Below are 19942 nucleotides of genomic sequence, written 5' to 3' on the forward strand. Positions count from 1 at the left end.
ATATTCCTGGCCCTAGACCTACCTTCAGGCATTGAGCCACTACTCCTAATGCGCTGCGGAAGCGGCACTTGGCCGGCTCGTGGAGCAGCCACTGTAACGGTGCACAAGAAGCCGGAAGCTCGGGGAAGCTCTCCTCCGCCGCGGCGGAGCGCGGAGCCGACAAGCTACGCCGTGGTTACTCTCATGCTGCCATCTCGATTCACACATACTTGGTGCGGTGTTAGTCCGTGTTCTGACCTGCCTGCTGGAGTAGCCGCCGCCGCCTCAGAAAAGAAACATCACGACACAAGGTTGTTTATTTAACAGTCCGCGTACGCACCGACGGTATACTGACACGTATTTTGTGGCATGAACGCATGCTGTAACCTAGTAAACGGCCACATAGGTCACACTTGCGGCTAGCATAAATAAATCGGCATTTCCGTCCAGCCGAAGAACACATTGGCTTACGCTTTGGCACACGCGTTCCACATGGGTATTGCAGTCAACCGGGCAACCGGTGCTCTAGAATGCTTCAGATATTGCACCGAGCGCGAGCGGACACGTATGAGTGATCTGCTTTGCCACTTAAAAGCGTTTTGTTCTCGCCGTTGCACTGGCCCAACGCTGCAAAAGAGCTGCATCTGTCCGAGACCTAAACATCGGCTGGTCTTTCGGCTGATCGTTCAGCCTGTCGTGTACCAGGGTACTACATCGCTATCCAGCGCCTGACGACGGCTTCAAACATTATGTCCAGCAGCTTGAGCCCTCACGTCATATATCTTTTAAGACGACATCAAGACCCTTCATCAATGACGTCACCAGCATAAACGTCATCAGCGTCGACGTCAAGCCGACCAATGGCCTCACGCATCGCCAGCGGCGATTTCCTGCGCCCCAGCAGCCAGGCCAGACGCCACCAACATGCCGCTCCATAGTGACGTCACTCCAATGCATCTATGACGTCATGCGGACGCGAGTAGGCGCGCAAGCGTTGTTAGTTGGGCTGCACGCGGGACAGGCGTGATAGTCAGAAGCAGGCGGCACGCAGAGAGGCGGGCAGAGAGTGAGAGGGGAGAGAGCGTAAGAGGCGCTAGGTCGGCGCTCAGATGTTCTCCACTTTGGGCCTCACCCCGCCACCAAGCAGACTGCTCAGGAAAGAGGGGCCAGGCTGGAGCGCCTCCGCCTGCTGCTTCGACTCCAGCAGCGCCTGCTGCAGCGAGCTGATGGTGGTCCATTGGCGGCCGATCTGGCGACAGACGGCAGCGACAGTTATGGGGATCTACTGGCTGCCGATACCTCGACAGACTGTAGAGATGGCGGCTACGACGGCTCGCTGGCCAACACATCGACCGTCCGCGGAGTCGGGAGTTATGGTGGTCTACTGGAACCCGATAAGTCAGCAGACAGCAGAGGCGGGAGCTGCGGTAGTCTCCTGACGGGTATGTATGTCGACACAGGGCACAGAACAAAACGGACGGCGTGAGGACGACCGCGGCATACCGCGCACACGTTATTGTGGTCGACTATTGAACGTCGATACATCGACACAACATAGCTGCATTGACTACCGATCTGCTGACGACAAATACTCGACAAACGTCGTCGATGCCGAGTTGGCTCTACTGGGGTTAGGCCACTGAGGCGGTCAGCTGAGGCCACCGATAATCTCACGAGAGAGAGAGGGAGAGAGAGAGAGAGAGAGAGAGAGAGAGAGAGAGAGGAGAGAGAGAGAGAGAGAGAGAGAGAGAGAGGAGAGAGAGAGAGAGAGAGAGAGAGAGAGGAGAGAGAGAGGAGAGAGAGAGGAGAGAGAGAGAGAGAGAGAGAGAGAGAGAGAGAGGAGAGGAGAGAGAGAGAGAGAGAGAGAGAGAGAGAGAGGAGAGAGAGAGAGAGAGAGAGAGAGAGAGAGAGAGAGAGAGAGGGGCACGAGTGGGTTACTACTATGCTGTTATTTGCAAGCTTCTCATTCCGAGGACAGCAATGTGTGCTTTCAAACCGGCTGTGCGTAACAATCTTTGGCTTGTCAGTAGTCGCGTCAGAGCCAAGCTTCCGTAAGCAGGTCTTATAAATTGGACAGACGTTTCCGCACGATACTAACACAGGTTAACAAAGCATCACAAACTCGGCCGCATTATTATTGTTATTATCATTATTGGAGGAATTATCTGGCAAAAATCTACCTTCAATGCACCAGAAGGCAGAAGTCACCAGTTAAGCAACGTCATCAATTGCCATTGGTTGTGTTGGGTCGTTGACAAAGTGGTTATTAATTAACAAGTAAGCACAGCTTAAAACATCGAGTGTTGTCAAAGTAGTCAATGCTTGCTGGATCACGTAGCTAAATCAGAACCTCCTGGTATAATGACGGACGATCTTTACTAGCATTCCAACTAACAACTTCATCATGCTGGGAAACCAGGAGTTCATGCCTTTCACGTTTCTATCAAAGCTGTAGCATTGGTGTTTGGGTCAATCAACAGTTATTCTGGGTCATCGTTATAGCCCATCTCATTGTCCAACAGCGACATCTCGTACAATTTCCCGCAAGATCGCGCAGGTGCAGGTGGCATACAGCGCTTTTGATCCAGTGTTGTGTTTTCTCAGGTCAACATTACTCAGATATGGAAGCAAAGTCGTCCAAAATGTTTGAGCTTCAGAGAACTGTTAGATGGTTACTGTGGCCTTCCGGCGCTTCGGCTGCGCGGTTCTATAGCGCTCAACCATTATAAAAACAATTTCTGCCGAAGTCCCTACAACGGCATCGGGATGATTCAGCAAATAATTTAGCTTGGACACGCTCAGGTCATAAGTCAGAGCGGAATGATTCACAAACTTTGAGAGTTCGGACATTATCGTATCATACGCCGATTTACCACAGTTTTGCGGGTATCGCACAATCGGCGTGAAAGTGTTTCTTTTTTAACCATCTTCAGTGGACTTAACTAACCTCCATATCTTTCTCCACGCACTTCGCGGTAAGCTCTTTGTTGTGTGTCTCCGATGCCAGCAGTCGTTCCTGCAGGTCGGTGATCTGCTCCATCTGCTGGTCAGCTTCCCTCTCCAGTCGCTGCGATACACTGGTGGTCTCTTCCACGCGACTGCCCAGCTCGGCCACCTGCCGGACGGACGGGGAACTATAGGGAGCACGCACTGCGTATCTGCTAACGTTGGTTGTCATTGGGTTTACGCGGCAGCTTCAGTTCTCCTGTTCATGAGAACTTGGGATTGCGCCATTCGGATCACTTACCGGCTGCTCGTGGGAGGAACTTCCAGAAGTGCAGGGAGGGGTGGGTGTGCTTCGAAATCCTGAGAACCTCGAAACGAGCAGCATATGACCACTGTAGTTGTACCGTATCTAACTCCTGACAACTCATAAAAACACCGAAACAAATTTATGTAAACCCCACCCCATACCACCTTAAAGACATATCCGACCTTCTTTCACCATTTACGCTTCATCCTTCTTGCCTGGATCTCCGCAGTGTCCCGTCTTTCCGGTCAAACTGCATGCATCAGCCGTGAGCGGGCTTAAGTACACCCGCTGGCGGGAGCCCCTCCTGGCCGCCGCAGAAACCTACAGAGCTCACTGTGCAGGCAAGTCTCGCCCCGGAGGACTTCTAGATCCGCGCCGTCTTTCCCCACCTCTATCAACTCTCCTTCGCCCCATAGCGCAGCAAGGCCAGAGCGAACCGAAGGGGCTCTAATTCTAAGCAAAACCAAAATTCTGCTGGAAGTAACCCTCCACTGGGTGCGAAATCCCCTCATCACAGTGATGTACCTGGTTCCGGGGACCTTGTCGAGAGCTCGCACCTTCCTTACTTCGGCGCCTCCTTTTCATACGCACCTCAGCCTGCAGCATCTCGTTCTGCTTCTTGAAGGCGGCTCTCTCGCCGTCGGCCTGGGCCAGCCGCTCGCCGACGTCCGCCAGCTCCCGCCTCGCCGCCTCCAGCTTGGCCTCCAGCCGCGCCAGCGTCTCGTCCTTCAGGGCCACCTCGTTCCTGGAGCTGGCCAGGTGGCCCTGCAGGTCGGAGATCAGCTGGGCGCGCTCCTCCAGCTGTCGGGTCAACAGAAGAGGTCGGGGTCAGAGTCGAAAAGAAGGGCCATGAGTTCTCCCAAATGCTATCGGCTGGGGTGAATCTACCGTCGCCGGCGTCCCTGATATAGTTGATGCTGGTGAGGATGAGACAGTCCCAGGTAATTTTTTGTGGTTTTACGACGCACTTGGCAACTGACGTTTTATGACATCGCCTGCCTCTCACGTCGGCGGGAAGGGCAAGCACCGCGGAGAATCGAGCCCCGTGTCCCCAGACCCTCGTGTCCCCATGCGATGACGTCAGCAGACGGGGAGCGCCACGTACCTCGTTCTGCAGCCGCCACGTCGTCTGATTGGTCGGCTGTGTCTGGACGGCGGACCGGCGCTGCATGGACTGGGGAAGGTGGCCGTTGGCCTGCTGCGGCGCCTTGCTGACGTCACACTCGGAGATGACGTCAGAGTCGCTAGTGAATGCTTCCCGGGGCGATTCGGCCACCTCCTGCAGCGCAGCAGCAGACGGGGTCAGGGCGAGTCACGAGGGGGGAGCGAGGTCACTGACTGGCGTGGACCAAAAATACAGTGAACATGCTGCGGAGCAGGGCTGACAATGACTCCCGCACCAGCACCCCATTAGAGAGCCATTATTTTGGTAATGCGGCGTTGAAAGTCTACATTACGACACCATGTTGACGTTACATGCTTACCTGTACTGATTTTGACACGTTCGAAACATCAACCCTCAAACATTGTGAGCATTTTGGTTCAGCAGATAGACTGTTCAACCGAATAATTTCAAAGAAACATGCCATGTGAGATAAAAGGCAAAGTTCTCGGGTTCGGTGTAGCCGTTTGGTTCCCAGAAATTCTCCTACATCTAAACGTTCAAAAGCCATCTATCAACCTTGTTCCAGTTTGAAAATATCTGCTCATCTGGGCTCCTTGGTTTTCGAGAGAGGCGATTCCCACTGACCTCTTTCTCATCGACCTGTTCCTCCATGACCTCCATGAGGCGGACCTTGACCTTGGCTAGTTCGGCTAGGGCCTGATTCCGCTGGTCGACAAGGTCCCTGCAGTGTCCGCTGCAGGCGGTGAACCTCCGCAGGTGGCTCGACCTGCCGGCGCCAGAGGTCGCGTCACAGACGCTGACGATGGCCCTCCGCAACTTCAGGTCCTACTGGAGATAAGCGTGTGGCCACCTCTATTGAGAAATCCCGTGACCAAGGTAAGAAGTAACAGTTTCTCGCTGGAGGGATTACCAAAATCGGTTCGGATATCACGGCCGCTTCCATCGAGAGCAACACTTCCTAAACCATACGGATCTGATTTGCTGTATTATTTTCGGTTTGAACTGCATTGTAGCAGCCCTCCTCTCCTCTTCCACCACTGTTAACCAATTAAACGCATTAGGGTCAATAAAACAGCATCGCATACCCCGTGTAAAAGTGTGCTTCAAATTAATCTTCTTAGTCCGTCGGACAAAACTCCTAAGCTCATTAAAATAAACTCCTTGCCCGTCAAACTAAACACTTCGGCCCGGTGACCAAACTGCTCAGCGCGTCAGCCCAAACTCCTCGGCCGTCAACCCATGTGATACGCCCCTGCCGCCGACCCCGGATGGGGCTGACCTTGTGCCTGGGGCCGGCTGTGGAGGGCGTGGCGGCCGGCGCCGACCTCACTCGGTCCAGTGTAGATTTGAGATCGGCGACCTCCGCCTGACTCTCCTCCAGCTCACTGGAACGGCGCCACGGGTCAACACAGCCAGCCTCTGCGTGACGGAAACTGACCGGCACCTGACCCTCCTCCACCTCACTGGAACGGCGCCACGGGTCAACACAGCCAGCCTCTGCGTGACGGAAACTGACCGGCACCTGACCCTCCTCCAGCTCACTGGGACGGCACCACGAGTCAATGCAGCCAGCCTCTGCGTGATGGGAACTGACCGGCGCCTGGCTCTCCTCCAGCTCATTGGAACGCCACCACGGGTCAACACAACCAGCCTATGCGTGACGTGAACTAGTTTACGACCTGGAGAATCATTTGCATCGTCACAAACAGTATGGAATCAGGAGTACTGGAGCTCCTTTGAGCGCGTTTACACCAAGTATCACGCCATTCTGGAGTAGGCAACATATAATGCGGAGGATCTTCCCACGAAGCTTGGCATACCACATAACACAACACTTTTTTGGAGGAACCGCATGGCGTTCACAGGCTCACCACTTCCGGATCTCCAGTATTTCTTGAAGGTCCTCCTTCTCTCGCAGCGCCACCCGCAGATCCGACTTCAGGCGAAGCAAGTGATCGCTGACATCTTCACCAGTCTGAGGGTAGAGTCATATGACACTAACTCCTCAGCTATGTACACGGGTCAAAAAGACTGACAATGCCAGCCCCATCGCATTAGTCCACTCACTTCTCGGCTGAAGCAGTAAACGGCCGAGTAAGATCCGAACCAAACGAAGAGATCACAGAACCATTTCTGAGGGCCATAAGCAGCAATGATATTTAACGTTCCCTACTATTTTTCCAGGCACAAATCGCCTCTTTTCTGAACACAAGCCAGCACTGCAGTACCATCCCACACGTACCACGGCGTAAAATGGGTCTAGAATCTGTTCAACGCTTGGACCCAATGAAGTCTTCAGTCTTGCTGAAACCACTATAAATAAACCCGAAGCTGACTTGCCATCGACTTGGGAGCCCGAGTCACTTGCACTCAACGCCGAGCCCGCACACTACAGCCTCACCGCTGCAAAACCTTTCCACCGAACTGGGGCAGCGTTCTTGCACACCGGCGCCAGCACCTCTCACCGGGCGCCGCCGTCTCGCACGCACCGACTCAGCTGAGGCGCGAGCCCAGTGGCCGACTGCTCCACTTGTTTAGATAAGAGCGGCGGCCGCACCACGGGGAGTGTAAAGGGCGTTAAGTACGTGGTAGTTTCTGTCGTCGCCGCCAGAGTTGAGCGTGAACGCAGAGGTTCTATACGCAGAACTCAAGAGAACGTGCTCCGCTGTCGCTTCCGGATGACAATGAAGTGTCAGATGTGCCGCAGGAAGCGGCAGTGACGAATGAACGACGACCGACGGCTGGTGCCAGTGGCGGTTGCCGGGTGATGGAGCGCCCAAAAGATCACCCAAGAGCACCCCCTGGTGTTCCCGGGTCAAGAGGGATAATCTTCGCCCGTCGCGAGCGGTCAAAGGGGCCTCGGAGGCACGCCGTATCTCGGCTCGGGGCGCGCTCAAGGCCGGGGCGATGCTGACCCCGCCGGTCGGAGCTCTCGGTGAATCGTTATCGAAGCGATCGGAAATGTTTGACGCAACCGTCACAGGACGGCTAGATAGTGGAGCGGCCATGCAGAACGAAGGAAACAGGTGGCCTTCATCACAAGGAGCCACGCAAGCCTGAGGTGTGATGCGTGATTGTCGTGATGAGCTGTTACTATGTCACGTTTTGCCCCGTAAGTCCAGTGTATTCAATCACAAAGAGTCTCGTAGATCCCAGCTATGTCAGGTACTGCTGGCTGTAAAGTTCGCTGACCAGGATTTTATTCTATGGAGAGCGTGGGAAACCACGCTTCGCTATATACCAAGAAAGACTGAAATGTCATGCTGCAAGTCCTATTTTGTGCGTTTGTGTCACAAAACCGCACGCTACCAACGCATGATTTATCACTTTCTACTATATGCCATTTGGGCCAGTCTCAGAACAGAGTTCTGATATCCCTGCTATCATATCGGCATTAGACGTCATGGACCGCTTCCCTAGCTGCATTTTTCAGACCCGAATCCTGCGTCGGTGCGGAACGAAATCTGCTTTATTTTTGTTATTAAGATGTTTATCATATTTTCCATGAAAAACAAAAAACAAAAACAAAACAATCAGGAACATCTGGCACATATGTATTCTTTAATGATGCCATACTGCGGGCAACGTTACAGGGTGTTGTACAATTACTAACATTGGAGTAGATTTCTTATGATGCTTTTAAAGGTAGAAATAACGTACCACTGGCTAATATCAAATTGCATATATATATATATATATATATATATATATATATATATATATATATATATATATATATATATATATATATATATATATATATATTCGTGTGTATATAAAAACATGCATGTGATTTACATGTAATATATGTATGCGTGTATATATATATATATATATATATATATATATATATATATATATATATATATATATATACGCACATCATCGAGATAATTGAAGTGCGACAACATAGGAAGGTCTGGATGACGACCGGGCAAATGTACTAAATATGCCATGTCACAAATACGCTGCAGCGTACCAGTCGCGTCACATCATCAAAAACGTTTAAGCCACTTATTTCTCTGAGCTAGAATTCGTCCACCTCGTTTACATTGCTGCAGGAGTCAACGTTAGTGCAACGCTACGGTTGCGGGCACGGAGGGATATTGCTGTAAACAGTGGGCGCAGTCCACCAGCAAACGTGCTGCCCCGGTGCAGTTTGAAACCATCGTCAACATCCGAACGTTTTCGGGCTATCCGACCTTTAGCGCTGTTGACAAGGTTCACTGACCTTAGCTGGTGGCCGAGCACGCTCGTCGGAGACCACTCCCTGCGGTGGCGGGCGGTTGGCGCTGTGCTGCCCTCTGCAACATAGAACATCTATGTTAGCGCCTCTGGTGGCCGGGATGCGGATGAATCGTGAGAGCAACGTCGGCGGTGCGGCACAGGGCTGCTGTGTTGAGCATTAGATGACGAGCTTGGAATGGGCCAGAACTCTGCTGTGTAACCGCAGAAGTGGAAAGCCGCAGCACGAAAGCCCCTGAATGAGTGGTGCCTCATGTTATGGTCTGCACCAATTTTACAAAAGAATTGCCGGAAATATTGGAAGGATTACAGGAACCAGTAAAGCGCGGTTTATCTTTTCGCGGGATGGTGGTGATGGTTAATCCAGCGTAAGCTCAGTTCCCTCATGTGTTAAACAAAATCACACCTATGCCTACAATACAGCGATAACCACCTCAGACTTACCACCGTCTCATCTAAACACAGCTAGAATTTATTACTATCTCTCCGAATCATAAAAAATGAAATGAGACAAAAGTTAAAAGTTAGTTAAAAGTGTAGTGCTTCCAAGGCCATGTTTAGACTTTCAACAGCTGACAAGCCCGCGTCTCTAACAATCCAGAGATTTCACTGCCCTGACCTATCAGATCGCGTACCCGCACACATACCATCAACCTCGTGAGCCACGAGAACCGCTTAACCGCAGCCCAGCATTGCATGCGCGGCCGCCAGGAGGCCACTGACCCAAGCCCGTCGCCGGCGAGCTCCACCTGTTGGCGCAACTGCTCGTTCTCAGCGGTTAGCCGGTCGACCAGTGACGTCATCTCACCGGCGCGGCTTTCGGCCTGCAGCCGGCCGGCCATCAGCTGCTGCACCTGTGGGGACGGGCGGAGTGGCATCAGTGACGTCATCTCGCCGGCGTGGCTCTCGGCCTGTAGCCGGTCAGCCATCATCTGCTGCACCTGTGGGGACGGGCTGGATTGACACCAGTGACTGTCATCTCGGTCTGCAGTTGGCCAGTTCTTCGCTGCTGCATCCTGTGAGAGCATGGAAAAGGGCAGGAAGAAGGGGCCGGACACCGCCATCTCGCTCGCGTGGTTTGGGACCGGCATCGAGGGGAGCATCATCGAATGACGCCATCTTGCTGTTTCGCGCCTCTCTGCCACCTGCGAACAGTCGGGCAGCACGCTGGGCCTGGGACCCTGTGGACACAGGTCCTGCGCCCACACCAGTGGCTTAGCGGGGGAAGAGAGACGTCAGTGACGTCAGTGATGTCACTCAGGCTGCGGTTGATCAGCCATCCCCTGCCGCGCCTATTGCGTGGCGGGTGGGGAGTGGGACCAGTGACGTCACTTGGTCTGCGGTTGGTCAGCCATTGCCTGCTGCACCTGTGGCCTGGCGGGCGGGGAGTGGGACCAGTGACGTCACTCAGTCTGCGGTTGGTCAGCCATCACCTGCTGCACCTGTGGCCTGGCGGGTGGTGGGTGGGACTAGTGACGTCACTCGATCTGCGGTTTGTCAGCCATCGCCTGCCGCGCCTGTGGCCTGCCGGGCGGGGAGTGGCCCACGTTCGCAGCTGCGGCGCATGTGTGAGCTGCGGTGCCAATGGAGCGTAGCTGGCCTCCGTTTACGCCGCCTTCGCACGGTGCAGCAGTGTAGGTCATGGACAGCACCGTAGTACCAATGTCCCTCACATGTCTCAACAGTTTACGGCTGTTTCAGAACAAGGTTGTCCACCACGTCAGATACATACCTTCTCATCATTATCACGAATAAACCTTTCCTGATGAGGCGCTCGCCATTCGAACGTCTTAAGTTAGTGTGCTGTTATTGGGTTTTTAAGGAGGCATCAACGGCATTGCATTTTACGGCCAACATGCATATCGTTAACATATATACCGCACATATATGTGCGTTGTGTACACATCAATAAGACTCTAAGCCTCCCGCTGACGCAAAACACAGGGCAACGCACAGCACCGTTGCCGGGTTGCAACGGACTCGGCCCGTAAAAACCAGACGTGAGGCAGAGCCCATACACGGCAAACCGAGAACGTGAGATCCGCCGCCGCCTCTGGCACGTACCTGCCGCTGTAGCTGGTGCAGCTGCAACATGTACTGCTTGGTGCTGGAAGTGGTGGAGACCAGGCGGCTCTCCAGCATCTCACAGCGGCGGGACGCCTCTGCCGGAGGTCGACACCCGGTCATCATCGAGAGCTGGGGAGCAATCCCGGCCCCACCAAGAGCCGGGGAGCGATCCCCGGCACCACCGAGAGCCGGGGAGCGATCCCCGGTCACCACCGAGAGCCGGGGAGCGATCCCCGGCACCACCGAGAGCCGGGGAGCGATCCCTGGCACCACCGAGAGCCGGGGAGCGATCCCTGGCACCACGGAGAGACGGGGAGCGATCCCCGGCCACCACCGAGAGCCGTGAAGCGTTCCCCGGCACCACCGAGAGCCGTGAAGCGATCCCCCGGCACCACCGAGAGCCGTGGGGCGATCCCCGGCACCACCGAGAGCCGGGGAGCGATACCCGACATCAACGAGAGCTGTGGAGCGATACCCGGCACCACCGAGAGCCGTGGAGCGATACCCGGCACCACCGAGAGCCGTGGAGCGATCCCCGGCACCACCGAGAGCCGTGGGGCGATCCCCGGCACCACCGAGAGCCGTGGAGCGATACCCGGCACCACCGAGAGCCGGGGAGCGATCCCTGGCACCACCGAGAGCCGTGGAGCGATCCCCGGCACCACCGAGAGCCGTGGAGCGATCCCCGGCACCACCGAGAGCCGTGGGGCGATCATTGGCAGTACGCCTTTCACGGACCTCGCTGCCACATACAGCACAGGACGTTGATTCGCTGCAGACCATTGTCGCCGAAACGGAAGGGCCTGGTAGTGGTTTTCCTCGATCGGTAAGTCAACCACCCAACGTTAGAAGAATTAATGTCTGGATATCAAAATTTCATGGGCGCTGCAACATCGGGATTGACTTTGCAATCGACATTGCCTCCCTCCATACCCTGAAAAAGTGCCGCTACCAATGCATAGTAGTTGGTATGTATCGGTAACCAATGGTTCATTCAAAACAGGGCTGCGCTTGCACCTTATTTTCGAATCCTGACGTGAGCAACAGGAGCAAGAAGAACAGGAGAGCAACAGTGAAAGAATGAACTGCGACGTACATGTCGATTCTGCATAGGACCGAGTCGCCCGTCCTCATTTTTTGTCATTGTATTATTCAATATTTCGATGCAGATATCAGAATCTGTGTTCGACTCCTCGAATTCGAATCCGAATCCAAATCCAAATCCACTTCCCCTGGGATTCGAATTCCAAACGCTGCAAATACTCAGCCCTGACTGCGTCGCCTTTAACCGCTAACCTGTTTGCCCGCGAAATATCATAGCGCCTCACGAGTCTCACAGTAGCTATTTCACAGCCAAAGCAGGCCGCGCCTCTCTGACTGTTCTGTGCACAGCGGCGCAGCTCGGTGCCGCGGCTGAAGGGGCGGACATAACGCCGTCCAGCGCACCTGTCTCCAGCTCCTTCACTGTCTCCACCAGAGTGCGGTTCTGCTGGTTCAGGTCGCCGATCCAGTCCTCCAGCAGCTCCATCTTGTCCTGCCGCAAACGTGGGAGAAGAATGTTAACGCCGCTTCGGCCGTGTGGCCAAACCCAAGAACACCCATGGAGCTAATGTGCTGCATTAGTACGCTTTGACGGGACATTTAGCAGCAGGAACGTAGTTTTTCCTGGGCACGCGTACTTCTTCCATCTAACGCAAACGTTCAAAGACGCACTCATTATGTTAAGTGTAGGCGTGCATAGGAGCTCATGATAAATGCAGTGATAGAAAAAGAGAGAAAAAAGCAATCAACTCACACGAAATCCCTCCATGATATTCAAGCGGCATAAAGCTCCCTTTTATAGAGCATGGTTGCAGAGCTTTTGTGAATGCTCAATGTAAAACGCAGACTGACGGAAGAATCCGGGACAATTATGGTAGATAATGAATGACGTGGTCCAAACTTATTCACCGGGAATGGTCGCCACTTCTTAACTAGTCTCTCGGATGGCCTGCTGATTCATACACAACACAGCCAAAATCCCGGGTTCGGTCGCCCGATGCTGTGCTGCAGCTTATTTTTCCGAGCAATGTCAGCTCTCACCAAAGGTGTCAGGGCAAAACAATTTGTATTTCATTCATGCTTTACCATGGAAAGCCATGGGACGAATATGAGCTTGTCGCCGAATTTAAAGGGTAAATGACGCATTTTACCAAATTTGAACGGCCGATGCTCCTTCCCCTGGTTCCCCCATCCTTGTTTTCAAGGTCGACCCCCGCGTCCGCCGGCTGTGACTGGAGGACGCGGTGCGCCAACGGCTAATGACCTTGCCGCGGGCTATTCTGGTCAGGGGTCAGGTGCCGCCGGTGACAGGGCTCCAGAGTAACCACCGACGGCCGGCCAGAGAAGCCGGCTACCGGACGCGACGACAGCGATGGACTAGGTGTGGGGCCACATGCCGGCTGCCCTGACGGTTTTGGGGCAAAAACAGAAATATTTCGGCTGTAATGTATGAAATGCCTTGCAATGCGCAGATTGACGATGGTTGAATTCGCTTGCTGTTCACCTATCTTCGGACAATCAGATAATGAGGGATGCGTATTTCTATTTGAAACAAATAAATTATTCGTTTTTTTCCTCGCCTTTCCATACCCGTTGCCAAAATGCTGCAACACCTCATAGCCAGCTGCAAACGGGCAAAAATGGCAGGCGTCAGGATCAGAAATGGTAGTCCTTTTAAACGGAAACGTCCTGATTTGTTGAAAAAGATCGACGGAAACCTAAAACACTGGGCACGAAATATGCTGGGCGGTGGAAAAAGCAAGGGTGACAATTTCTTAACGTGTGGGGAACCATGGATTCTAAACCTTCCGCTTTGCAACTCTCCTCCGACTTCGCAGTAATTTTTTTCATTTTCAGCGCACCTAAAGCAGGTCAAAAAGAAGAACCGGTAATAAAAATAGATATATTCGCGTCCGCTTGCTTGATATATAAATACATCGGTGTGAATCTTTCGCTGACACGCGAGCTGCAGTACACTTCGGCTGAACAGACATGACCCAGGGAGTCACACCCCGATCTCTGACGCCGCCAGACACCAGCTGGCACCGGTGCTGAGGCTCGGCGCTCTGCAGTGGCAACAGGCCACGTCTGCCCGCGGGTCCCGGGCAACCTAACATCCGCCCTCGACGCTATGTAACGTACCCCCCGTCCTACCCCTCCCCTGCACTCCTTCTGAGGTCCGCGGCGCCGTCCCTCAGGTGTCCCTCCCCCATCAGCAGCTGGCGGCGGCTGGCGGCCGTCCCCCCCCCCCCCGTCGCGTGACGCCGCTGAGGGGACGGCGCCGGATGACGGAGCTCGGCCGGCGCGCCCGCGGCCGTTCCAGCGCGCCACGTCACCGCCGCGCCGGCCTGCGAAAACAGACGACCGCGGCGGCGGCGGCGGCGGCGGCGGTTCAGAACCGCAGCGGCGCCGCATTCGCCGGCCTAATCACCGCCGTGGGCCGCCTCTGTCGGCCGGCTGGCGTCAGGAGACCGCAGTCCAGCCGGCAACGTCACAAGCTGGGACAGCACAAGGGGATCTGACGAGGGACGCGGCGAGAGCGTCTGGCTATGGCCGCGGGCGGGGTTTCCAATGCGGGGTGTGGTGATACCGCCGAGCTTTCGAATGCACGCCTGATAACCGATAAAGCCGAGCCTCGGGCAGTCTTGGCTGCAGCGGCACGTCGTGGCGATTGCGGCGGTGGTTTAGGATCGCTGTGCTGCACTTTGGCAGTGTGTTCATAGCGGCACCCCGACACTTTGGCGGTGTGTTCCTAACGGGACCCCGACACACGGCCGCGCGGCGGGCCAGCTCCTCAGGCTTTGGTATGTTACGGCTGCTGATCATTTCGCCGTGGTCTAAAAACAAGAGGAATTCGCGAGTTAGCCCATGTGTAAATGCACATGAACAATTGCACCGACGTATCCAAGTTCCGTGTCACCACCATGAGCCGCCTTGGTGCCCTGAAAGCGTACTTTTTGCTGCCAAGTTCTGACCACAGACTACTGCGTATCACAAAGCCCTGAGCTGAGTGCTCGTGGCACTGATTCGGCGAACCGAGCGGAGAGATGGGGCTCTGTTCCGGTGGCAGGCGGCAGGAAGTGACGGCGAACAGACCGACCAAGGGGCTGTGCATACAGCCGACACAGCCGCCCGGCGCAGCACTGGGAGACGACACAGCCGCCCGGCGCAGCGCTGAGGTGGGCGGCGCTCCAAGAGACGACACAACCGCTCGGCGCAGCACTGGGAGACGATACAGCCGCCCGGCGCAACGCTGAGGTGGGCGGCGCTCCACACAGCCGACACAGTCGCCCGGCGCAGCGCTGAGAAAGGACACAGCCGCCCGGCGCAGCGCGGAGGTGGACGCGCTCCACAGAGACGACACAGCCGAGTGTACACAGCAGTCGCCCGGCGCCGGCGGAGAGACGAGCACACGTCCGACACAGCGTGGTGCGAGGTCACGCGCCACGAGACCGGTCCGCGCCACGGAGTTTAGGTCACTTCGGCGGCTTCTCTGTTGACAGATGACCACGCGGCGCTTGCTGCTGCACGCATACGCTGGCATCTCGCTGCAAAGCCTGCAGGACCCGCTGCACATGGTGGTGACGGTTTGGCCTGGCTGTGGGGGCGCTGCTTACCCTACTCCGCCGCTCGGCGAGGTATCCGCGAGGGTAACGGACAGAGGATCGGCTGGTGGGTCGATAACCATAGCCAACATAAGATAAGACACAGATGTGTGGTACTGGTGGGGAGCGCTCGAGCAGAACCACTCGAGGTGGTCGGTACACCAGCGCCAGCGAAGTCCCTGTCTGGTGCTCCCCATGAGCCGGTCACTGGAAGCCTCCCCCGGGGTCGGTTAATACGCGCGGGGGAGTGCGGCTCCTGAGCGAGCGTGTGTCCCACCCGTGTTCAATCGCACAGCGCGTGACGCGCTAACGCCATCTGTGTTGCAATGGTGGGTGGCGGCCTTGGATATGTATTTTGCAATCGCCTTGCCCGAGCGGGTCGCAAGAGACCAGACGGGGCAGCACAGGCAAGCGGTCTCAATGTTTTGCATGTGTTGCCTTCACACGGGCCCGAAGTCATTGAACTTGATGCATTGCTGATGATTTTGGGATGGTTTATGTGATCGTCAGTATAAAAGCACTTGTTCTCATGACCGGGTTCGAGGTGACCATCATCGGTCACAACGAATTCGTATCCGTGTGGGTCACGACTTTCAGCTCTTCATTTGAACCCACCACCAAAAACACCTTTCATGTCAAGAGCGTGCCATTTCTAAAAAATCCTGAGCAGTCCCACCAAAAGCAAATGGTGTGAGCTCCCGCTTTACGCTCTGTTTACATCCTCGTCACACTCCTCCCTATCCCCACCGCACAGTCATTCAAGCAGTCTTTCCCCAACCAACCAACCAAGCAGCCTATCAGCCCCTTCCCGGCGGCACGGCATGTCGCAGCCGGCGACGTGGAGCCGCTGGTGGCGTCCCTGGCATCCACTCCCTCCCCCCCCCCCCCCATCCAGGAGGCGCGGCCGGGTGCGCGCGGCCCGCTCCGCTGCTGCAGCCGGCACTGCTACGCCCCCGAGCGGCGTGGTGTGGACCGCACGACCTCGCGGCGGATTAACGGCATCGTCCGGTGCTCTAAATGACTACGACCCCAGCGCGGGCGAAAGGCACGGCAGCATCACGAGCGAGGGGCTGGCTTCGTGTGTGGCAGCGCCTGCCTAACGCTGAATCGGTTGGTCTCTTGCCAGAGCTCTTGCTCAGCGTTACTGAGAGGTTCAGTGGCAATTCACGGCTAAAAATGTGCATCGTTCGCAAACAGTGCGCGTTCCATGCGCTTGATCTAGCCGTTTGTTATGAAAGCCTTTGTTTACAGCTCGGGTCCCGACTTCAACCAGCTACCAAGCGCACAGAATGGCAGCAGCGCGACAGAAGGAAAAGATCGCGTTAGACCTGATGGGCTTCCGTTCAGGCCGAATCACATACTGAAGAGATCAGCTCCAGTGGGTAATCTTATCTGACCAGAGAGTCAACTTCAAGCAAGCGCTGTTCTTGGCACCTGACTCACGCATCTGTGATGGTGACTGGTGCCACAGGAAACGCGATAGCGCTCGCTCGGCACCATCCAAGATAGACACACCCACCCACACCACAAGCCAGAGTGTTGGAGCTCTAAATTCACCGCCTTCGCCTCGTAGCGATAACAAAGAGATTTCCCACTGCTGGCTCATCGGCGATGTCGAACAGTGTTGTCAAAACAGAGCGTGTTGTCCTCCCCGGTCACAAGATCACCCCAAGTTAGGACAGGTTTACAATAGCCATGGACCTGCCCGGCCTTTAACAGCTTTTCTATCCTCATTGAGCCTCAATCCGCGGCTAGCCCGAACAAAGGGAGCGCTATCCCGAACGAGAAGCTGAGGCACTCGCAATGTTTGTCCTGCGGCCCGCCCACCATGACGTCAACGGCGTAACCAGGCCGGCTCGTGTCACCAGACCTTCCCGGTCGCCGGGAGGGCGGCGGGAAGGAACTGACCTTGCTGTAGGAGGGCGCCGCCGGGTCCCGCTCCAGCCGCTCCATCCGCGTCTGGTACAGCCGCTGGAACTCGCCCAGGATGTCCAGCATGGCGTCTCGGCCGTCGTCACTCACGCTACCCACCTCGCTGGAGCAGCCGCTAACGTCGCACATCGCGGCCGCTGGCGCTCTCGCCGCTGCACCCTGCACGCCCACACACCGCCGCGTCCGTCCCGCTGACGGCCGCCGCGTCGGTCGTCGGTCGCGACGGCGCCGCGCTCCGCGTCTGCGTGCCCGCATCGACGCGCGGTCGGCGTCGGTGACGTCGGGCCTCAGCCGCCAGCTGGCCGCGGCGCGCCGGCCTTCAGCGTAGAGGCACCGCGCAGTCGCCGGCCCTCAGCGCAGCGCCGCCGTTTGGCGAAGACGCCGAGGCCGCGAGCGTGCGGTGTGTTGACATGGTGCGATTTGTGCCGGTGATGTAACGGCGAGGTGTGGGGCGCGCCCGGCTGATGGCACGCGCGCTTCTTGGTGACACGCTCTCACTTCCTGCTCCTGACACGCGACGACACGGCTGCTGACATGCGACGCCGCGCCCCTCTCACGCCAGAAGTAGTGCCGTGTCACGCGTCATCAGCACTCGCCGCCCGTCCGAGCGTTGGCACTGCGGCCTGTCGTCGCGGAGGGCCGTCCACCCCTGGCGTCCGACGAGCGGGGCTGCAGACGCGTGTCAGCCGGTCTCGCCGGCCAGCCAGCCCCAGAGACGCCCCGACAGGCAGGGTGCCGTCCGTCGGAGGATGGCGTGACGGGTGGGTTGTCTGATAGCGATGCGTGCATCGGCTCAGATGACGTCAGTGAGGCCAGATTTAGCGCAGATTGCCTTGACTGAAATATGAAGCAGGTAGCGTGCTGGTACATACCACTGCAGATGGCTCGCGACGCGATCAAAGTGATCAACACTTCACCGTTAAAGCTCGACACGGACTGCTGCAATGTAGCACACTGGAGCAAGTATTTCCGCTTGAAGCGAACCTTTTCTCGCCCCTCCCCCCCCCGATATCGAGACATCAGCCCGCTCACGTGTGAGAAAACCGAACTGCGTGGCATGCCGCGCAATTCAGCACATACGTAACTATCCAGGCACAGCCAGCGCCGTTACGCTCTACAAACAGTACGGTATCACCGAACGGTACGTGGTGACTGGTTTTCGAGGACGCAAGCACTTGATTAACGACTCCGGTGTCGGTGCCTGCAACCGGTTTATGCTCGGTACTATGCTGTTATGCCCGAGCATTGGGATGGGACAGCACGGGTACAAAGTGTGCGACTTTTCCGTCATACTAACGGGCGACGAGCGCAAAACAGAACTCGGCGGAGACAGTTAAGGTAACGAGCACTGTGCGGAGCCCGAAGTCTACCGAAAAAGGGCCATGCTAGATGGGCTTCATGCTGTCATTTGGGCGCAGACACCGTAGTATCAGTATGTACCAAGGCGAGCCATCTGCATATAGCGATAGGCAGGCATATAACTCGCCATGGTTTTGCGACACGACACAAAAAACTGCACACTTGGAGCCGACTTCCATGGCTGCAGTCAGCATAATCACCTGCCCTATCGTTCGCCGCGAGCAATCAACGGGATCGTACTCTGCAGAACGGAGGCACCGTCTTTGCATCTGTCAGCTTCAGTGCGACATCGATGCCGAACGTTCCAGTCGTGGCGTTCTTGAGTTTAAACGGGATTCAAACATTGCCGCCGTTACGAATCACGTCCAGTGATCGAATTCCCCCGGCTATATTTATTGAGTCCCGCCATAAAATGCACACAAGCCTCAGCGGCAAATCTCGGAAGGCTGTCTTCACACGCTAATATCCACCCAGGCGACGCGCCGGCTACGAATTCCCACAGATTATTACGCTGAAATCCCAAGTGATAACACAAAACCTACAGCAACGGAGTCAACAGAGCGGGGCGTTCTTACACACGAGAGGCTTTGAAAATCGCTGAGACGACAGGGCCTAGAAGACAACTGCCTCTTGGCATCTATCCTACCTGATTATCAACGCGTACATCACGGCCGATGCGTATTACGGACTCGTCGCTTCGCGCCGGCCATACGTATTGTTCGTCCCCAGCTCAGTCTCCTCGAAGCATCCCTCCTTAACCATCTAAACATTCGCCAACTGGACCATGACAACCACCCAACGTTTCCCCGCCAACGCCTGACTGCCAGGGCACAGCCTGGCCCCCAGCGCCAGCATAACGCCCTAGCCCTTCTGATCCCAGGTGCTCACTGTAAGCGTATGTACATTCAACACCCCCACGCATAGACTGCCTCACTGGAAAACAGAGTGTCAAGCACACGCGCACCGCGTGTTCACCCCATCTACGCGGTCGGTGGGAGATCTCATCCTCCGAACAGACTACGCAACACTAGTTTCCGAGATCACCCTCCTCGCGTCTCACAGCACCGCCGCCAGCGGCCCAGTCCACCTCCCGGTGCCCGTCAGCCTTCAGATCCGGCCGGCTCTTCCTCGGATGACCTTCGCGGCTGTGTCTACAGGCCACACTCCCGGCGCGTGTCTGTGCTCCATACCCCCCCCCCCCCCCCCCCGGGCGTCCCTGCGAGTCACAGGCGTCCACCGTCCACCGTCCGCCACCGTCCACAGGTCGGCCTGGGTCGGCGCTCCAGAGTCCCCCCCCCTCGGGGCGTCTCTGCGGATAGCAGACGGCCCCACCAT

General features: G+C 56.1%; 1 protein-coding gene across 2 annotated transcripts; it reads right to left on the minus strand.

The window, feature by feature from the left end:
- Positions 1-278: 278 nt before the first annotated feature.
- LOC119106418 (serine/threonine-protein kinase mrck-1) lies at positions 279-17431 on the minus strand. 2 transcript variants are annotated; one of them, XM_037230062.1, is made up of 9 exons: positions 17225-17431; positions 12117-12204; positions 10668-10765; positions 9327-9457; positions 8590-8662; positions 6230-6333; positions 5638-5743; positions 4983-5124; positions 4378-4511 (listed from the first exon to the last, which is right to left on the minus strand). In XM_037230062.1, the coding sequence occupies exons 1-8, from the start codon at positions 17375-17377 to the stop codon at positions 4990-4992; spliced, it is 888 nt and encodes a 295-aa protein (XP_037085957.1). In that variant the 5' UTR covers positions 17378-17431; the 3' UTR covers positions 4378-4511; positions 4983-4989. The 2 variants fall into 2 exon arrangements, with proteins under 2 accessions (XP_037085958.1, XP_037085957.1); XM_037230063.1 differs by lacking the exons at positions 8590-8662; positions 9327-9457; positions 10668-10765; positions 12117-12204; positions 17225-17431 and adding exons at positions 279-1228; positions 2927-3094; positions 3824-4033; positions 6601-7076 and having other exon boundaries at positions 4338-4511.
- Positions 17432-19942: the final 2511 nt, after the last annotated feature.

The sequence above is a fragment of the Pollicipes pollicipes genome, unplaced genomic scaffold (genome assembly GCF_011947565.3).
Source record: "Pollicipes pollicipes isolate AB1234 unplaced genomic scaffold, Ppol_2.1 Scaffold_6138;HRSCAF=7277_pilon_pilon_pilon, whole genome shotgun sequence".
In the NCBI taxonomy this organism is placed as follows: domain Eukaryota; kingdom Metazoa; phylum Arthropoda; class Thecostraca; order Pollicipedomorpha; family Pollicipedidae; genus Pollicipes; species Pollicipes pollicipes.